The sequence below is a fragment of the Triturus cristatus genome, chromosome 10, assembly GCF_964204655.1.
Source record: "Triturus cristatus chromosome 10, aTriCri1.1, whole genome shotgun sequence".
NCBI lineage: Eukaryota > Metazoa > Chordata > Amphibia > Caudata > Salamandridae > Triturus > Triturus cristatus.
This window is the reverse complement of record NC_140593.1, coordinates 382,852,812-382,871,217: the sequence shown is the minus strand read 5'-3', so window position 1 is coordinate 382,871,217 and position 18,406 is coordinate 382,852,812. Positions and strand designations below refer to the sequence as shown.

At 46.7% G+C, this 18,406-nt stretch overlaps 2 protein-coding genes and 1 long non-coding RNA gene across 5 annotated transcripts in view; 1 reads left to right on the top strand and 2 right to left on the bottom strand.

The window, feature by feature from the left end:
• Positions 1-18,406, top strand: part of LOC146789476 (uncharacterized) — a 29,853-nt gene that overhangs the window by 232 nt on the left and 11,215 nt on the right. Inside the window, exon 1 of one of the 3 annotated variants that reach the window (XR_014970102.1) lies at positions 10,167-10,299. The exons of 1 other annotated variant lie outside the window; for it this stretch is intronic. This is a non-coding gene — a long non-coding RNA (uncharacterized LOC146789476). Of the gene's footprint in view, positions 1-10,166; positions 10,300-16,205; positions 16,404-18,406 lie in introns of those variants that run through there. One more of the 3 variants, XR_014970104.1, reaches the window with a different exon arrangement.
• On the bottom strand, positions 842-4,893 carry HOXA9 (homeobox A9). Its single transcript, XM_085631640.1, has 2 exons — positions 3,668-4,893; positions 842-1,922 (listed from the first exon to the last, which is right to left on the bottom strand). The coding sequence occupies exons 1-2, from the start codon at positions 4,245-4,247 to the stop codon at positions 1,684-1,686; spliced, it is 819 nt and encodes a 272-aa protein (XP_085487766.1). The 5' UTR covers positions 4,248-4,893; the 3' UTR covers positions 842-1,683.
• On the bottom strand, positions 9,770-16,620 carry HOXA10 (homeobox A10). The gene is made up of 2 exons (XM_085631637.1): positions 15,767-16,620; positions 9,770-11,555 (listed from the first exon to the last, which is right to left on the bottom strand). Exons 1-2 carry the CDS (start codon positions 16,569-16,571, stop codon positions 11,281-11,283), a joined length of 1,080 nt encoding a protein of 359 aa, XP_085487763.1. The 5' UTR covers positions 16,572-16,620; the 3' UTR covers positions 9,770-11,280.

The following is an 18,406-nucleotide window of genomic DNA, read 5'->3' as shown; positions in this document are numbered from 1 at the left end:
ATGTGTTTTTTTAATGTTTGAAACCTTTCTGGGACACTTGGCGATGCCACGAACTGTACACAGCGTTTCTGCCTACACATTGTAGCAAATTGTGCTCTTTAAGGTACTTGTGAACACATTGTCAAGATGTTCCCGATCTGCAAACATACATCTGTAGTGCCTCGCATCTGCGTTCACAAATAAGGCAATGTTTTACATGTCTGGCATCTGGCCTAAATTAACATTTCCTAATATTGTAGGGTGGAATGTGCTATCCTGATCCTAATCAATTCTTCTATTCTTACGTTTTTCAATAACCGTAAAAAGTGTTTTATTGGCACCTAATACTGGGACATATGGAATGGGAGTAATTTAGTGGCACTGGTTACATTCGAAGTCGTTTCTATAAGTATTTAAATGTTTTACTCAGCATTTATCAGGTGTTTTGTCCAGAACTGCAGCATCACGTGATTTGCAATGGCTGTTTTTGAGACATTATTTTTCAGATATATAGTTCTTGACTATTTTGGAACGTGCAATGTATGCAGAACTGTTAAACACTGGAGCCTTTACTGAGGAATGAAGCGCCCTGAGCTTGTTTGTTTGCTATATATCCCCGAAGGCTACCACATTTGAAAAAAAAAATGGCACAGAAATAGATTAATCCCGCCTCGCTCCATCTGAGTAACTAAACAAATCACCCAAAATAAATCACGTTTTTTTTTTAAATTTCTAAATAAGTAAATAGATTCCATTATTACAAATTGGTCTCTAGGCCATGAGGTAACTATGTCAGCTTAAACAGTGTACTTCTCTGTATAACACAATATTTCAATTGATAGAAATATACTATAAACAAGTGTATGTTTCATATCGTATAATTTATTTCAATAGGTTAAACTTCATTACAACGAGCATCAAAGTATTTGAATAAGTCTCAACATAAACAATAGGTAGTTAACCTTAAGTTCAGCATATGTATAGCTCCATATGGTATTCACTGCCCAGTGGTGCACAGCAAAGTTGAAAGTAATCACCTCACTCGTCCTTGTTTTAATATATCGATTATACATACAACCGACATAGACAGCTTTATGTCATTTGTGCAGATCACATTAAACTGCGTCAGAGTTGCTTCGTGCCCTGCGCCCATGCGCAATTTTGCGACAGACTAAATGTGTCCACGGAACGCATACTTAGCACAATACCGAGCTATACTCTATGCAACTTGTTTTCATATTTAACAACCTGAGTTCAAATCCATATTCGGCTTTCACAATCAGAAACGTGCACAGCACCGGAGCACATACGACAAGTCACAGACATGTTTACCACAACATAACACATTGTATTCAAGTATTTTACAGCAGACCTCGCTGCCAACAAATAGCAAATAAACAGAGCTACATATATACATCTATTTATATATATATTCAAATGTATAAACTAAACCATACAGTCCGAACGTAGTTGTGTGCATTCTGAAAAGGTAGTTTTTTTTCTGCGGGTGAGAACAGGTAGGTTTGTACGAGCCATCTCGCATCCAGCATCCATAATGGCCTAGTGCTTTCCTGGTAGAAAATGAAACGATTACAGTACCTCGTGGCCGGCCCCGGTAACCCGAGTTCTGGCGCGCTACGTGTACACAATGATACGAATGGGTCTGAGACAGTGAGACCTGGCGGTCGACGCGTTTCCGCTCCATCACTCGTCCTTGGGCCGGTCTTTGTTTATTTTTTTCATCTTCATCCGGCGGTTCTGGAACCATATCTTCACCTGCCTCTCGGTCAGGTTGAGCAGCCGGGCCACCTCGTACCTGCGGTCCCGGGTCAGGTACATGTTGAACAAAAATTCCTTCTCCAACTCCAGCGTCTGGTGCTTGGTGTAGGGGCAGCGCTTTTTCCGCGTCGACCTCGCGTGCAGCCAGTTGGCGGACGGGTTGTCTGAAACATAAATATAAAAAAAAGAGTTAGGAGGCTGTAAACCCAAACAATGCGGAACCGCTTCGCTGTGCCTAAATATCGACGCTTTCCGGATGTAGCTGGGCGGCCCCTAATGTTTAATAAAGCGCTATAAACTTCGCTGCCAAGGAACGGGCAAGGTTTCACATGGCGGGGTGAAATAGAAGTGCACAGGCAGTAAAAGGCCCGAGCCCCGCCCCTTCTGCCTCTGCTATTTGTTTACAGAACTTGATTTTAAAGTCGACCTCGGCTCGCCTGGACCAGCGCAGGGTGCGGGTGTCACCTCGCAAAAATACTCACGGTGGGTTTAAAGTGTGTCTAAAAGAAAATTGTAACATTTCAAGGGAAAGGGGTGTGCTGTCCTTTAAGCGGGAAGGCCAAGGGGCTCCATTTCAATGAATGACTGGGCCGCAAGTAACCCAGTGTCTGTGTATATCCGTCCTTCGGTGTGGTTCTGTGTTACTATGGCTCTTGTGATGCTGTCCAAGAGTTTAAGGTATAAGCACAATATAGGGTTGTGTGTGTATATGTGTGTGTGTGTATGTGTGTATATATATATACATATATATATGTATATATATATATATATATATATATGTATACATATATATATATACCTATATATAACATTTCCACACAACTTTATCTACCCTTGTATATGTGTGTGCGTGTTTATATCTATGTATATATGTGTATATATACAACGTTCTCTACTCTTGTATGTATGTGTGTGTGTGTGTGTGTGTGTGTGTGTGCGCATGTGTCTGTTTATTACCAGGGAGAAAAAAGAAAGAAAGACAATTTCAGTCTTGGATTCAAACTTCATTGCACACAGAAAATATGAAAGATTGTACATTCGAACACAGGAAATCACTAAAGCACGGTCATGTTCACATACAAACTCAAGTACCTTTTCTAACACATTCTTATGTATACCTGCACATCCAACCAACTACGCATACACGTATGTACAAATGAAAACGTATACACACAAAAACGTACACATATATACAACCAGATCAGGCACATCATATTACCATACTCATATTAAAGACACACACTATTCTGTATATCCCTCACACATTCATATATATACATGCATACCCACACATACATGCATGCACACTCACTCAAACGTGAATATAAATGCACAAACCTTTCATATACTCCCATTATGGACAGATACACACAGTCATCAGCACACTGGACTCTGTGTATTGACAAACAATAATATATGGCCATGCATACGCCTCTCTACAAACATTCAAATACGTAAACACACGCGCTCACACACAACATACACATTACACACGCATGGATGCTTACACGCACGCGCAGACACACACCCCCAGCCAAGGGACACACTGTGTGTAACTCGTGTTTCAATCTAGGGTCTGCACGAGTTTCTCACGACAAGGTCATGTGTGTGATTCAATGTATGCCCAGGAAAGTGTTGAACGCCCGGTAAGGGCAGTGTGGCAATTAATTGTGACGTAGAGATGTCGCCAATGCTCAAGGCACATGTGTATTGTGGCGAGATATGAATCTACGTCACTTTTAGTGCGAAAATGTTTAACCTGTGTCGAGTAACATTGTCATCTAAATGTAAACATAGACAAAGAAGGAGCCATCAGGTTTGTTTTGAAAATGGCTTGCGGTGCCCCTACCAATGCCCACGCGTGGCCCCTGCGCGCTGTGCGCAGCCGGAGGTGGGTGTGTGCACTTACTGGGGTCGGTGGGGGGCTTGTCCCCGCTGGCCTCGCTCTCCGCGGCGGTCTCCGGGAAGGTCCCCTCGCTGCCCTGCTTGTCGGCCGGAGAGGTCCCATAGTCGGACAGCGAGAGCGTGTGGCTGTCAAAGGTGGTGCAGTCCCCACGGCGGGCGCCTTGCAGCGGCTCGGGCTTGATGCCGTAGTGCCTGGTCGAGGGCAGCCCGGGGAAGGAGAGGGCCCCGGGCACCGGCTCCAGCCAGGAGCGCATGTACCTGCCGGCCTCGGGCGCCCCCGGCGCCTGGTGGTGCACGTAGGGGTGGTGGTGGTGGTGGTAGACGGCGGGCACGGTGCCAGAGCCTCCCGCCGGGTGCACGGCGTTCCAGGAGCTGCCGAAGACGGGGCTCTTGGACTGGAAGCTGCACGGGGTGAACTCGGCGTGATCCCCCATGCCCGGCTGCCTGCTCGGGGGAGCCAGGGGACCCGTGGCGGCGGCGGCCGCGGCGGCTGCGTACCTCGACTGCACCAGCTCCTCGCTGTCGTGCAGCAGGAAAGAGTCCACATAGTAATTGCTGAGCGTCCCCGAGGTCGACATCGCCATTCACACGACAGAGCGGGACCTCCAGGAAAAAAATATGAAACTGCAGATTTCATGTAACAACTTGGAGCCAGCGAGAAGTACAGTCACCTAATAAGTTGGAGGCAGCGCGCTCGCCCATTGGCCGCCCGCCGTCACGTGACTGTGCAGCAGAACAATAACGTATAAATCAGTCCGCAGTCTATTAATGGGTCAGTGTTTTCCAGCCATAATTTTTTATAGCAGCAAGCCATATGTTTTTTTATATGCAAAAAGGGGATAGCTGAGTTATACGGCAAAGTTTGTTTTAATTGTGGCCAGCCGAGATTAAAAGATCACATCTAGACACGGCTACCCTTTTCCGAGCGGACTCTTTTATACCATAATTAATCACAGCATCACACGGCCCCCGTTCCAAGAGGGAAGCCCGCGATCGGAGACCTCGACGTAAAATTATGCAATAATTGAGGCTGTAAAAAAAGGCAAAATAGCAGCCGAGCTATAGTGTATTTAAATATATATTTATGACATTTCCACGGGAGTTATTGTTCCGGCGACTACGGCTTTTCCCAGACAGCCCAGCCAGCGAGCACATTTTTAATTCGCCTCGCTGTGAGGCTCAGCAGTACAGACACTGTGTTGGAAATCTTAAAACCCTCCATTGTCTTAAGTCGGGGGCTCCGTGTAAACAACAGCTCTGTGCTGACCTGAGCCCACGGGTGCTGGCACAGGGGCCACGATCCCCCTCCCCCCTCCCCCCCAAGACTGTGGTTTCCAAAAGTGTGCTACAATATCCCCGCACTTTTTATGATAGTCAAAGCCAGCAGCGTGGGAACCCCTGAGCTCTGCTGGGCTATATATTTGCACGCGACAGAGAAGCGAGGCTTCAAGCCATGCCAGAGTGGCATCGTTCATGTGCCCTGCGTCTACAAATGGGGCTATCTACCCCCCCCCCCCCCCCCGCTGCAGATGTCTCCTGTGTGTGTGTCTGCTTGTGTCTCTGTGTGCTTCTGTGTGGGGTTGTCTATGTGTGACTGTGTGTCTCTGTGCTTGTCTAGATATAATATTGCTAAAGATTCAGGGCCTTCAAAACCAAATTTCTAAACATTTTAGGGGGTTAATGCTTTTCTATTTTGAGTCCAAGGGGATCCCTTTTGTTGCAATAGCACAGTTTTGGAAAATGCTACATAAGAATTACGGACCGCGCATTGCAAATAGGAAATTAATAAGATGCCTGTTTTTACTCTAATAACATAAGCCAGGCATTAAAAAATGCACACATTCCAGTCCATTTTCAAATATGCTGGCCAGGTTTAATAGGAGACACAGCGCACAGGGACAAGTAACAGGGGTAAAAGATCATTTTTGAAAGGGCCACTGACACCTTTCTTAAATTTGACGTTGTTCGTCGTGCCGAAGGACACAAAGAGGGGGTCTGGGAATGGATTTGAGGGAGCGATGGATGCTAGAGGGAAGTTAGGAAGAGTGAGAGGGCGAAAGGGTGTGGGGGAGCGTCTGGTGGCAGGCCCTTTACAAAACAACCACAGTGATTGCATTTTTATAGGGAATTCTTTTGTGTCACCTCGGAATCGCGTTGTATCTTTAAATGTGTGCCCAAACACATGGCCAGTTTTTCTCTTAAGCAGCTCAGCAACAAAGAAAGATACGATGTGTTCCTCCAGTGTGTCGGGAGAGTGCTTACATTCGTGCACGGCGGAGGTTTATAGTCCCTCGGCTCAAAAAAGGAGTGATGGGGTGAGAGTTAAATCAGTGAGTGAAAACAACATGTTTACACCGCTGCTTCTGGACGAAAACCTCCCGTCTCTCATATCTTGCTTGGAGACACACTTGCAGCTGTGTGAGTCGACAATATCCGCATCTAAAGCTTTGAATGCACGCTTTTCTTATTGGATATTTGCGTAATCACAACATTTCATCCCCTGTGCATGCGGACGGGCGTGTGTTTTCATGTCTTCTATATAATTTCTACTTAAATTGTAACGCACTCTAAAATTGTGGGTTTGCGCACATCAAGAACACCCTACAAACGAAAAGAAAACTAAATATATAATTTCGAGTTCATGAAGTGAGCTGAATTGTGCATACGTTGGTACAATCCTCACACTTTTGAGCCCTAAAATTGAAAGGAAGGAGATTTTCAGAATGGTGTTGTAAAAGGCCACGAGCACATTGGGAACGTGCGCCGGAAATACCCAGTTATAAATTAATATTGCCCGGATGTTTTGACGATTGCCGCTCGTTTTACCGTTCCTCCTCCGCCCTGGGTTTATGAGGCTGTCACAGTAAAACGCTGCCTGTTTTCCTGCCCGATAACTTGTCTGCTACATTTACAACTGGACAGACGACAAACGCGTGTTCAACCCTAATATTATGTGCAACATAATAATTTCACAGCACTTGTTTAGACTTTTGCCGCCACTTCCCCTTGTCATCAATGTGACGTGCTGTGACTGTACGAAAAAAGAAAACTTTGGCTGTAAGGGATGTTTGCCACTAAGGAAAGACTCTCGCAGCTCAGCATAAACAATTTAAAAGTATTTGGGAAAACTGTGAAAGGAGAAGGTGACACTAACAACATTGGCGGTAACACCAGCCTGTGTGTGTAACACTATTAATGTACTAAAAGAACTACTTGTGCGAATGGAGAGCGCCAGACAGCACAATAAAGACATGCACACGGACACACATCACTCGCTTACACACACGTACATTTCCATTTATGTGCACACATTCAAGTAATAGCACATGAGTTGCAAAAATGCCTAATTATATATATATACATATATATAATATATATCTATATATGATGTATGTATTTTTGTAACTCGTGTGTAACTACATATATGTGTGTGTGTATAGATACACATATGTATATATGTATATATATATATGTATATATATATATATATATACACACACATATATATGTATCTAGACACACACCTTACAAATCTGTAGAAATAGAGCACAAACCGTATTATTATATTGCAAATTGGTGCAAGGGCTTGTCATGACCTTGTCGCTAGTTGTAGTATTATTTCCAGATGTATATAGACACGCACATGGGCACGCGTGCCTCTTTGTATATATCGTAGTGTGCGTGTCTGAATATTTACATTTATATTAGCGCGTGTTTGTGTGAATTCATGGATCTCATAATCACACATGGGAAATCCTAACAAATGCACACATGCACATGCACGAGGGTGCGTGTGTGGGCACACATCTCAGGGAATATTACGGTTTGTTAGAGGGAAATTTAAAAGACCGTGTGCCAATCTGTAACATATGAATAGATGACCGCCCTCCTTCACTGCACAGATGTATTTTGTGTTTGTTAACACGTATAATGAATATGTAGACAACACATAGACAGGAAGGTGTGTGTGACTAAACCAAGTGAGCGTCAGATGAGGGGCTTGACTTGAAATATTTTACATATAATATTAGCAATATATGATAATATTGTGACCCAACATCTATAAATGATGACCCCCTCCCCCAATGTGGGTATACAAAGAAATACCAGATATTTTCAGCAAAGAGGTTGTTTGATTTACATGCTCTGTATCAGGGAGAATAGGCCTTTTCGGCAGCATTTTTAATCGAAGCCTACAAGCCCCCCCATAACTAATCGGATCAAAAGGAGGCGGGGCCATGAATATCTCCCGTCTGGTGATGGCGCCCAGCGGGCACCCCGCGGGCATGGCGGCCTCCATCTATACATCTACTGGGGGTTCCAGGCCCATTGAATAGTGGTGTCAAGATGGCCGCTCAGTGCCAACGCAAGCTGCATGGCTGGAGGAGAAAATACATGGACGTGAACGGCCCTGCACACTAGACATTGAGCGCGCTGATTTACGTAAACAGGCTCTTATTTACATTTAAACGTAAACGGGAGAATAAACAGGTCCAGCGTTTGGAACTTTTGCAAGAAGTATCGGAGGGAAAGAAGCCTAAAACGATAGATAAACCGAGTGTTATGTTTTTTGTAGTCTCCGGGTTTTCAGGAAGGCCTTAAGTGGGCCATAAAAGGCCGGGCAGGGCGTGGGGCTTCGGGTGCCGGCGCTGCCTCTGGCGGCAGCAGACAGGTCCGGCTCCTTCGCCTGGGCCCTGCCAGGCCTCCCTTGTTTGTTCAGCTTCAAGGAATGTCTGGCCCCAGTCACACAATAATGATCGTAACCGAGAGCTTGTGCGGCTAAACCCGCCACACGTTAACCGCATGTGCCACACACATGCCCCTTTTCTTTCTCTCACGGGAGCTAGGATTTAAAAGCATGCGTTCCCAAGCCAATTATTGTTACACACGCACCAGTACCACTTTGTGTGCCCTGTGGGTTTTACTTCGAGATATATTTAAATTTTGTCGTGTTTCATTCCGTCAATTCAGAGTCCGCTCTGCACAGTTTACCAGTTGACATAATTGTGCCACATTTGTTTCTGCGGTTGTCAACCTGTTTTCATACAATGACACAAAATCTAGAAAGTTAGTCCATCGAATGATGTCACCTTTCAGTAAGAGAAAGTACTTTAATTTTTTTTTTATTGTTGGAGGGAGTTGTACATGGCTTTATTCAAGTGCATTAAGGTCACATGAGAACGAAAGAACATATTTTCTAACATTGAAAATGTTACACACATTTAAAAAAAATGGCAAGAGAAAAAAGGTGAACTTTTTAAAAACATTAAACACACACTAGACGGGGGGTGGGAAGGGCCGTCAAGGCGGGGCACTCGAGACGATGAGTCCAGCGCATAGCTGTGCCACTGCCCCCCCCCCCCCCTACAACCACCTCACCCTTCGCAAAAGCAGAATTTGGGGTCCGAAATGCAGAGAACACACTCCATTGGCTCCGGGCGCCGGTGCCAGGCTGATCTTCCGGAACGCACAGAAGGGCGACGAACTGAACTGGAGTAATCAAGGAAGTTTCGTGTTGCAGAGAGAAGGATGGTGCCCCAACAACATGAAACTACCTAAACCACAAAACAGTTTCCACAATGGCCGCATTCTTCGCATGTCAAAATAAGGGAAAACATCCAGAGAAATGTAAAAACAAAGTATTTCTTCCATTTTTATACCCACCATTCCAAACGGGGACTCGGTGACCCCCTAGGACCTACCCCCCTCTCAGAGGTCAACATACATTTAAAGAAAAGACATGTACTGACAAACTATAAAAAAAATACGGTAAAGTTAAACAGTGAAAAGGGTTTGCAAGTTAACTCTTTGCAAAAGAACATTGATTGGAGTGAAAGTTCTAGACGTGGTATTCTAGGAAAAAACTCTGCCCTGATTATTGCACATTTGGGATTCCATCCACAGGTAGATCGAAGTGAACGGACTTGCACGAGAAGTTTACAAATGCACACACAACAAAACAAATGGCTCCCACTTAAAGCCAGCACCCGGAAAGAAAACAGAAACCACCGAAAATATAGTTGTATTGAAAGAAGGAATAGCTGTGGATTCCAAAGGCACGGGCTGGGCTGAAGTGAGAGCCAATGGCAGGTTCCGCGCGCTCACCTTATGGGTTTCCTCTGGGGTCTCCTCAGACAATGGCGCAGGGTTTCCCTCCCAATGGCCTTGTAGGAGAGGGGTCCGATTGCAAGGAAAATAGCTCAGACGTCCACTTCCTAAAGGCAAGAAAATGTCCGTGTGCCTCCTCTGGCTGGCCGGTCCCCCTCTCAACTGAAGCCTGCCGTCCGAGACAGGGAGAATCGAGATATACTGGCAGGCAATAAAACGAAACAAAAAGCCGACAAACCTAACAGCACCGCTGCTATATGGCCCAGACACATTACGACCGTCTAGGTAATATTTAAATAAGTGTCCTAAAGTAATTGCAGGGGGGGCTCGGGCCACTATTCCTGTTGTAAAAGTTCCTGAAGGGCGTAAAGACGAACCTGAGGGTAGGCAGACACAAAAAACAGGAGGTGAAATTGAAGGAATTCTTTCATGTCCTTCATTCTTCCCGGCGCTCATAAAACCACGCATTTTTACCCTCGGCAGCAAAGCCGAACTGGCTCGTCTGTCCCACCCCTCCCCTGCTGCAAGGTAAGATTAAGCTTAGAAGCATTTCGAATGGCTGAAAAATGATAGAATGCATTTGCTTGAAACAGTATTGGCATTTTTTTTAATAACAATAGACATTTATACATATCTGCATTTATAGATTTCATTCGCCGCTGTCTAGACGTTTGATCCTCGCACGCTTGTGACTTCACAGTTTCATAGAATATCTCTGCCCTCACCCTTAGTACATATTCCAAGGCAGGAAAACAGAAACGTTCAGTTTATTTAGAGATTACAAGGGACACTTTTCTGGGGAACGGGTGTTGGCCGTGTGCTTGCTTTCATTACCAATTGGTCGTCTTATTTACAGACAAAGGGCCGTATTTCCTCCATCAGGAAATCTACATCTACCACTATCTAAAACCACAGGATGCCGAATGCAGCGCCCACCTACTACTAATGTAATATTTCGCCCAATTTAAAAGTTATTAGGAAAAGGGGTTCCCGCCCCCTGCTGTCGGTTTAAAGCTGAACGTTGACTAAACACACACATAAAAAAAACAAGGCAATGTCCCCAACATTCCCTACAACCATCCGCCTTAGACTTATGGGTGCATAACAAAAAACTTTCATTTATTCCACAATAAGATGTTGTGCACTTTTATCCCTTAGTTCGATAGAAGCTTTGACAGTTGCAACAGGCCCTCGCTTCATCACCTTGGCCTTCCACGTCGCGAAATGTAAGGACTTTGCGTTTCGCAGTTCCGCTCTCGCAGTTTGCGGCCTTTTCGACAGTTTTAGGGGCGCGTGACCCCCATGGAAAGGCTGCTGGCCTACGGCGCCACTTGTCATTTAGCGCGCAAGTATGGCTTGTCCCCCTAGAAACTCTTAAGAAAGAACGAGGCGCTGTGGCGACCAGAAGAAGGTTTTTAAATTAAAGAATCCATGCACGTGCCTGCAGTTCCCCTTGCCTGAGGGCGCCGAGCGGGGGCGCCCCGGCGCACGTGCAGCCGCCCCGGCCCATCACGAGAAGCTGAAGTTGGCCGTGAGCTCCCGGATGCGGTTCTCCCGGTTCATTTTCTTGAGTTTCATGCGCCGGTTCTGGAACCAGATCTTGACCTGCCTGTCCGAGAGGTGCACGCTGCGGCTGATCTCCAGCCGCCGCTCCCGCGTCAGGTACATGTTGAAGAGGAACTCTTTTTCCAGCTCTAGCGTCTGGTGCTTGGTGTAGGGGCAGCGCTTCTTCCGCCCGCTCTTCGCCGTCAGCCAGTTCGCCGGGCTCTCGCTCTTGCCACTTCCTGTGAGGGGGGCAAGTAGACACCATGTTAATGCATGACCGTGAAACCCTTACCGCAAAGATGCGCCTATGTTTCCTGTATACACAGGCAGCTGGCAAAAACGAAATGTTGCCTGCACGTTTGATTAAAGTGAAATTTAGTTAGTCCTGCTTGAAAACCAGCCTTGCAATATTCATGAGAAATTGACTAAATTATGTGGCTATTAGTTTAGTGTTTATTTTATGCGCGTCATTGCATAGATTTGTATATTCCGAAATCTTAGAGTTCTAACTTGAAACCCAGCCTTCAAAAAGGAATTGCAAAATGGCTTAAAAATCAAGGCGTTTTAATTTTCATCTCTTTTTTAAAATATATATTTTTCAAATTTTGTTGAATAGATCTAAATTCCCAGATGTCTTGGGCTTCTTATTTCCAAAGTGTCTATATTTTTGAAATTGTAAACATAATGGCTGATCTCGATGTTTTCATTAATATTTCTGTCAAATGTCATTGACCATGAAAATATATATCAATTTACATAGAGGAAACTGAATACAGTAAACATGGTGATATACCATTAACTACTTTAGAAAGTAGGTGAAATGCAAACAATATTTTTTACCTATAAGCCATTTCGGCATTTGTCCAAATGTCGTGAGATTTGTTTAAACCGAAAATGAAATCGGATGAAAACATTAAGTTCAATAGTATGTAAGAAGGTGGGCTATATAAAGCGACGCCTTTATCACATAGGAATGTTCAAATCCACCCAAAACGGATGGTCAAAAGTGCCTATATTAAAGATAAAGGCATTGTCCCCTTAGGATGGCGACATTAGAGGTTTTAAGTGGGTTTAATTTATTTTTTATCTAAAGGTATTTAATAAATATGGATTTCTTAGCCCACACTACGTCCCCAACATTAGAGACTGCATATTTATATTAAGTCGGGACTAGTTAAATGACATATTCGACTTATTGACTGCAAAAGCTTTTCAATTTTAACAGGTTTATTCAGCAGGTCTAACTACCTTAAAAAAAGCACTCATTTAAGTCACGCACTTTTCATTGACTACAGCTAGCCACGTGCACAGTGAAATGCGGAGACTCAATACAACTCGGAGTCCTAAGTCATTTAAGTGCCCCTTTTTGACCCTTTGTGCCTATTAATTTACTATACACCTTATTTATATTTACGATAATTCCCTAGCCTGCTTTTGAACACTATACTTTGATTACAATTATTTTTTATCTAGAACTTGTATAGTCCCTACAATACACACCGCCACATTCCTATATATGTTTCTGCTTCATGAATTAATAAAAGTGAAGCGGCCTGCGATACGAGACGCCACATTTCCACCTCAGAATGCTGATGGCTGAGTTGGTTTTGTACGTATGAGTGTTTACGGTTGAATGTGTGTGTTGCACGTTTTAAAGGAAAGCTCTGTGTTGCTTTCACCCTCCCTGTGCGCGGATTGCCTGCCAGACTGTGTGGAATTGTTGCTTCCTGCCTTCGAGGTAAATGGGATACGGCTGACGAGGAGTTTGATTACAGATTAGTGTCCTGTTGAACTCAAATATTCTTTCATCGGCACGTTTGTGAGGCGTGTTCTCTCGTTGTTAATTGTGCTTCACGCAGACACTGCGAGGGTGCGTGCTGATGCCACATGGTTTACTGCACAGCTCCACTTCAGCCACAGGCATGCAGCCTTCTGTGTGGGGTGCATATGAACAAGCTGCTGTCTCACTTTAGGGAGTGCACCAGACCCGATGTGCGGAGCTGCGGTGTTAGTGGGGGGTGGGTCCTAGTTAAATACCTTGTCTGGGGATATTTGTGTTTGTTGTTGGTGTTACATCTCAGTTGAAATCAGGTCTGCCGCTGTGGTGCCAGTGGCGGGACTTCATGAAATACTTGTCTGGCTTTGCTTGCATTTGGTGTCAGAATAGGACCCCACCCCCGTTTAATATCCTCTCTGGTCGTGTTTTTTTATTATTACTGCCACAATTGGACCAAAGGTATATTAAAAAAGGCCTGGTGGTGATTGCATTTAGTTTCAGCGTTGGGTCCAGTGTAACCCCCTGCCTAGTGGTGTTTGTGTTTGCTGTCAGACGTCTGCCCACAGGAGTTAACCTGTATGGATTGTTTGCAATAGTTTTCAGAAAGTACTCGACCTTTTTTTTTTCATGCCCTCTTTGGAAGTTTGGACCCCAACTAAACAAGCTTACTGTGTGTGAATGTATTTGGTGTTTGCATTGGACCTCAGATGTTCAACCGCTTATGAAGGTGTGTGTGTTTTGTGTCATTGTTGGTGGTCAGCTGAAGAAACTCTTTGTTGGTGTTCGTATTTGGGGTGCTTATTGGGCTCCAGATATTTGGTGTCAGTGTGGCTATCGTTGCTGGAACCCAGCTCATTAATCTGTATAATTTGATTTCCTTTTGGTGTCACTGTCGACCCCAAGGTGAGTGTTATGTTGTGGTCGTTATAGTTTGTTGTCAGTGTTACATGGCTTTGGTGTCACTGCTGCTCCATTGTTGAAGGCTCTATGTGTTTGTGTCTGTTTTGGGGATCAAGGCTGCATCTCAGTTCAATGCTCTCCCTGTTGGTGTTTGTGAATGGAGTCAGTGCTGGTCTCCATGTGAATACCCATGTGTTGGTGTTTGCGTTTGGCGTCAGTGATTGACCCCAGGTATTTGGAGTCACATTGGAGCATCCCAGGTAAATGGTGACAGTCACAGACCCAGTTGAATACCCTGTGGCTGATGTTTGTATTTGGTGTCAGTGTTGGTCTCCGGTTGAATTCTCCTGCTATTGGTGTTCATATTTGGTGTCAATATTGGACTGAGGTATTTGGTGTTGGTCTCCAGAGGAGTACACTCTGTGTTGATGTATGTATTTGGTGTCAGTTGTGCACCCCTTTGAATACCCTGTTGGGATTTGTCGTTGGTGTCAGTATTGGACGTAGTTGAATACCCTCTAGTTGGTGCTTGTGGTAAGTGTCAGTGTTGGATGCAGTTGAATACCCTCTGGTGGGTGTTTGGGTTGGTGTCAGTGTTGGATGCAGTTGAATACCCTCTGGTGGGTGTTTGGGATGGTGTCAGTGTTGGAGGCAGTTGAATACCCTCTGGTGGGTGTTTGGGTTGGTGTCAGTGTTGGATGCAGTTGAATACCCTCTGGTGAGTGTTTGGGTTGGCGTCAGTGTTGGATGCAGTTGAATACCCTCTGGTGAGTGTTTGGGTTGGCGTCAGTGTTGGATGCAGTTGAATACCCTCTGGTGGGTGTTTGGGTTGGTGTCAGTGTTGGAGGCAGTTGAATACCCTCTGGTGGGTGTTTGGGTTGGTGTCAGTGTTGGAGGCAGTTGAATACCCTCTGGTGGGTGTTTGGGTTGATGTCGGTGTTGGAGGCAGTTGAATACTCTCTAGTGGGTGTTTGGGTTGGTGTCAGTGTTGGAGGCAGTTGAATACCCTCTGGTGGGTGTTTGGGTTGGCGTCAGTGTTGGATGCAGTTGAATACCCTCTGGTGAGTGTTTGGGTTGGCGTCAGTGTTGGATGCAGTTGAATACCCTCTGGTGAGTGTTTGCGTCAGTGTTGGAGGCAGTTGAATACTCTCTAGTGGGTGTTTGGGTTGGTGTCAGTGTTGGAGGCAGTTGAATACCCTCTGGTGGGTGTTTGGGTTGGTGTCAGTGTTGGATGCAGTTGAATACCCTCTGGTGAGTGTTTGCGTCAGTGTTGGATGCAGTTGAATACTCTCTAGTGGGTGTTTGGGTTGGTGTCAGTGTTGGAGGCAGTTGAATACCCTCTGGTGGGTGTTTGGGTTGGTGTCAGTGTTGGATGCAGTTGAATACCCTCTGGTGAGTGTTTGCGTCAGTGTTGGATGCAGTTGAATACTCTCTAGTGGGTGTTTGGGTTGGTGTCAGTGTTGGAGGCAGTTGATTACCCTCTGGTGAGTGTTTGGGTTGGCGTCAGTGTTGGATGCAGTTGAATACCCTCTGGTGAGTGTTTGGGTTGGCGTCAGTGTTGGATGCAGTTGAATACCCTCTGGTGAGTGTTTGCGTCAGTGTTGGATGCAGTTGAATACTCTCTAGTGGGTGTTTGGGTTGGTGTCAGTGTTGGAGGCAGTTGATTACCCTCTGTTGGTGTTTGGTGTCCGTGGAGGACACATAAACCAGCCCCCCCCCCCCCCCCCCCTGTTGGTGTCTGCGCCCAGAGCCCTCGGCTGCCCCTTTGCTTACCTACAGTCTCTTTTTCAGGAGAGTGCTTGCTGGAGTCCGATGGGGCCGGGGAGGACTCCTCTGCCGCCGAGGACGACGCCCGGGACTCCTCTTCCCTCTGCGGGACGCAGGCCAGGCTGCCCGGGGGCGAGTCCTCGCTCTCCTTGCGCCCACCGCTGCCAGACACCACAGGCAGGGGCAGGGGCGCATCGAAGCGAACTTGGGGCTGAGGTGGCGCAAACTGCGAAGGAACAACGTGGCCCGTGTGGTAGCCCTTGGACGCGCCGTACGCCTGGGACAGGCGGAAGTAGCCGGGCACGGGCACCCCGCTGCCCCCGCTCATGGGACAGGCTTCCGTGACCAGACGGGGGAAGGTGGACATGTCCGGCGAGCCCCCGGGGCATTTGTCCGAGTCATAGAGGCAGTACGAGCTCTCTTCCTTGATGGTCTGCGCGAAGGAGCAGGAGGACGCCTGCGGCTGGCTCTCGGGCTGCTCCACCCGGCAGGACCTGGGCGGCTCTAGCCAGACCTCCATCCCTTGCATGTAGGGGTGCGAGGCGGGCGCTGCGCCCTGAGGCCCGGCGTCATTGCGCTTGCTGAGCACTGGGAAAAGTCCGCAGCTCTGGAGCCCATAGGACGCCTCGGACGCCTGTGGAAGGTAGGCGCCGCTGCCGGGGTAGTAGCCGCCGCCTCCTCCGCCCCCTTCCCCTCTGCCAGCGCTGATCAGCGAATCCACCAGGAAGGAGTTTGCAGCCGGGCTCTCGGAGCAGGACATTGTTGTGGAATAATTTGGCGAAGGGAGCAGATAGTCCTTTCTGGTTGACATTTCTTGTGCAAAACATGCTGAATATCATTAGAGATACCCCCGCAGCACGGCAAGTGCCCGCAGCCAATGGACGGCCAGAGCCTGCACCAACCCCTCCCAGTTTGGTTTCGTATGCAGAAAAGGAGATTTCTGCACGACCTCTGAATTAAAATGCATACATAAAGGTGTACATAAGTATATGGTGTGTCCACCTATATAATAAGGGCACATACCATATATGTGTATGTAGCATCTATACATTACATACACATATGGGCGTGCATTTGTATACACGTGCATAATGCTCAAACTGTATACATTTAGTATATTGCATGACCATGCGCCATATTAGCATTGCATAGTCTCACTTCAAGGTGGTCGTTTGTGGTCTTGGATTTTTGGCCAATTTTCATTCCAGCCTTATAGTTTACACCCTTTCTTCTCCCCAAGGTTCGCACATTCAAATCACGTCCTTCAGTGTGATTGGTGAATCAGGGACCCTGTCACGCCTAGCGTGCGCAAGCAGCTACCCTGACGCCACGCAGCATGTAACACACATGAACAGCCTTACGTAACAGCCGTGCATTTACACAAGGATATAACATGCTGCCTTCGCTCCACCCCCACCCCTGACGTCAGGTTGGAAATCACGACAATTTGACTTCCAGAAAGTTAGTATCTGCTGACTTTAACGAAGCTGGGTTGGTGAAAGGAGTGTTGAAACACACCACCTTGTTCACGAGAATGTCGACCACTGTGAACCGTGGCTTTGCACACTCGCAGACACACGCCTTGTTTCCGGCCTCCTTCCCTGAGCAGGAAGTTGAGTAAATACACGTAACAGCCAGGACATTTGCACATGAGCTCATGCATACCTGACCGGATGGACGCACCCCTCCACACACACACACAGTGTTATACTGCACACTTGCCTCTGGAACCCAAACACAACTGCACACCGGGTAGGGGGTGGTATTTTTGCTACCGTACTCCTGTAAAACGCACACAGAGATGTGTTGACACATCACGTTTAAGTAATAACGCACCTGGGTCATGGAGACGGCTTCGCAGCGCTCATTGGTACAGTTTCTTACCTTAAAACACGCACACATACTACTATTAAGAGTATCCGGAACGTGCCAGGTCAACAACAACACACAATACTACACCACGCGTCACACAGCCTGTGCAATAACTAGAAACATTATTTTCCTGAAACCATCAAAAACAAACATAGAAGAAAGACACCTGACCGCTTGCATTAGACGGTGCTGTGAACCCAGGGCTGGCCACGAGTGGGCCTCCGTAATGCAGGATTTGAGGCCTGCGCAGAGGGCAGGGGCACGTTCAGTCGGGTTGTCGCTGCGTCTGGGCCGCCGGGCCCTCGGAGGCCTGCTTACCCTTGGCGTTCACCTGGCAGCGGACGGCACGCCATGCAGCCACAGCGGCTGCGTGCACCGATCTGTTCTGCACATGTGTTCTGTGCAGGGGGCATGCGACCTGCACCCCCCCCCCCCCCACCCCTCCCCGTCGAGGTGTGCCTTCGTGGGAAGCAGGGCTGTCGGTTAACCTCAGTGGAAAGGTTATTTTAAGAGCCCACCCCCTCTCCTGCAATGGTTGTGTTCCTGGCGCGGGGAACACACACGCCAGCTTTGCGTTCTTGCTGTACAAACAAAATACACAAAGCATCATATACAGAGTTATTTTTCTGGGTGGCAGTGAAAATCAACCCCTGTTCTTCAGAGACTCTTTCCGGTTTGGAGTTTGCCTCCTGCAAGGACGTGGCTTTGGTTTTACGAACGTGGTATTAAATGTGGCCTGCTTTGATGTCCAGAGGCGGGCTCCCCCTCGGCCGG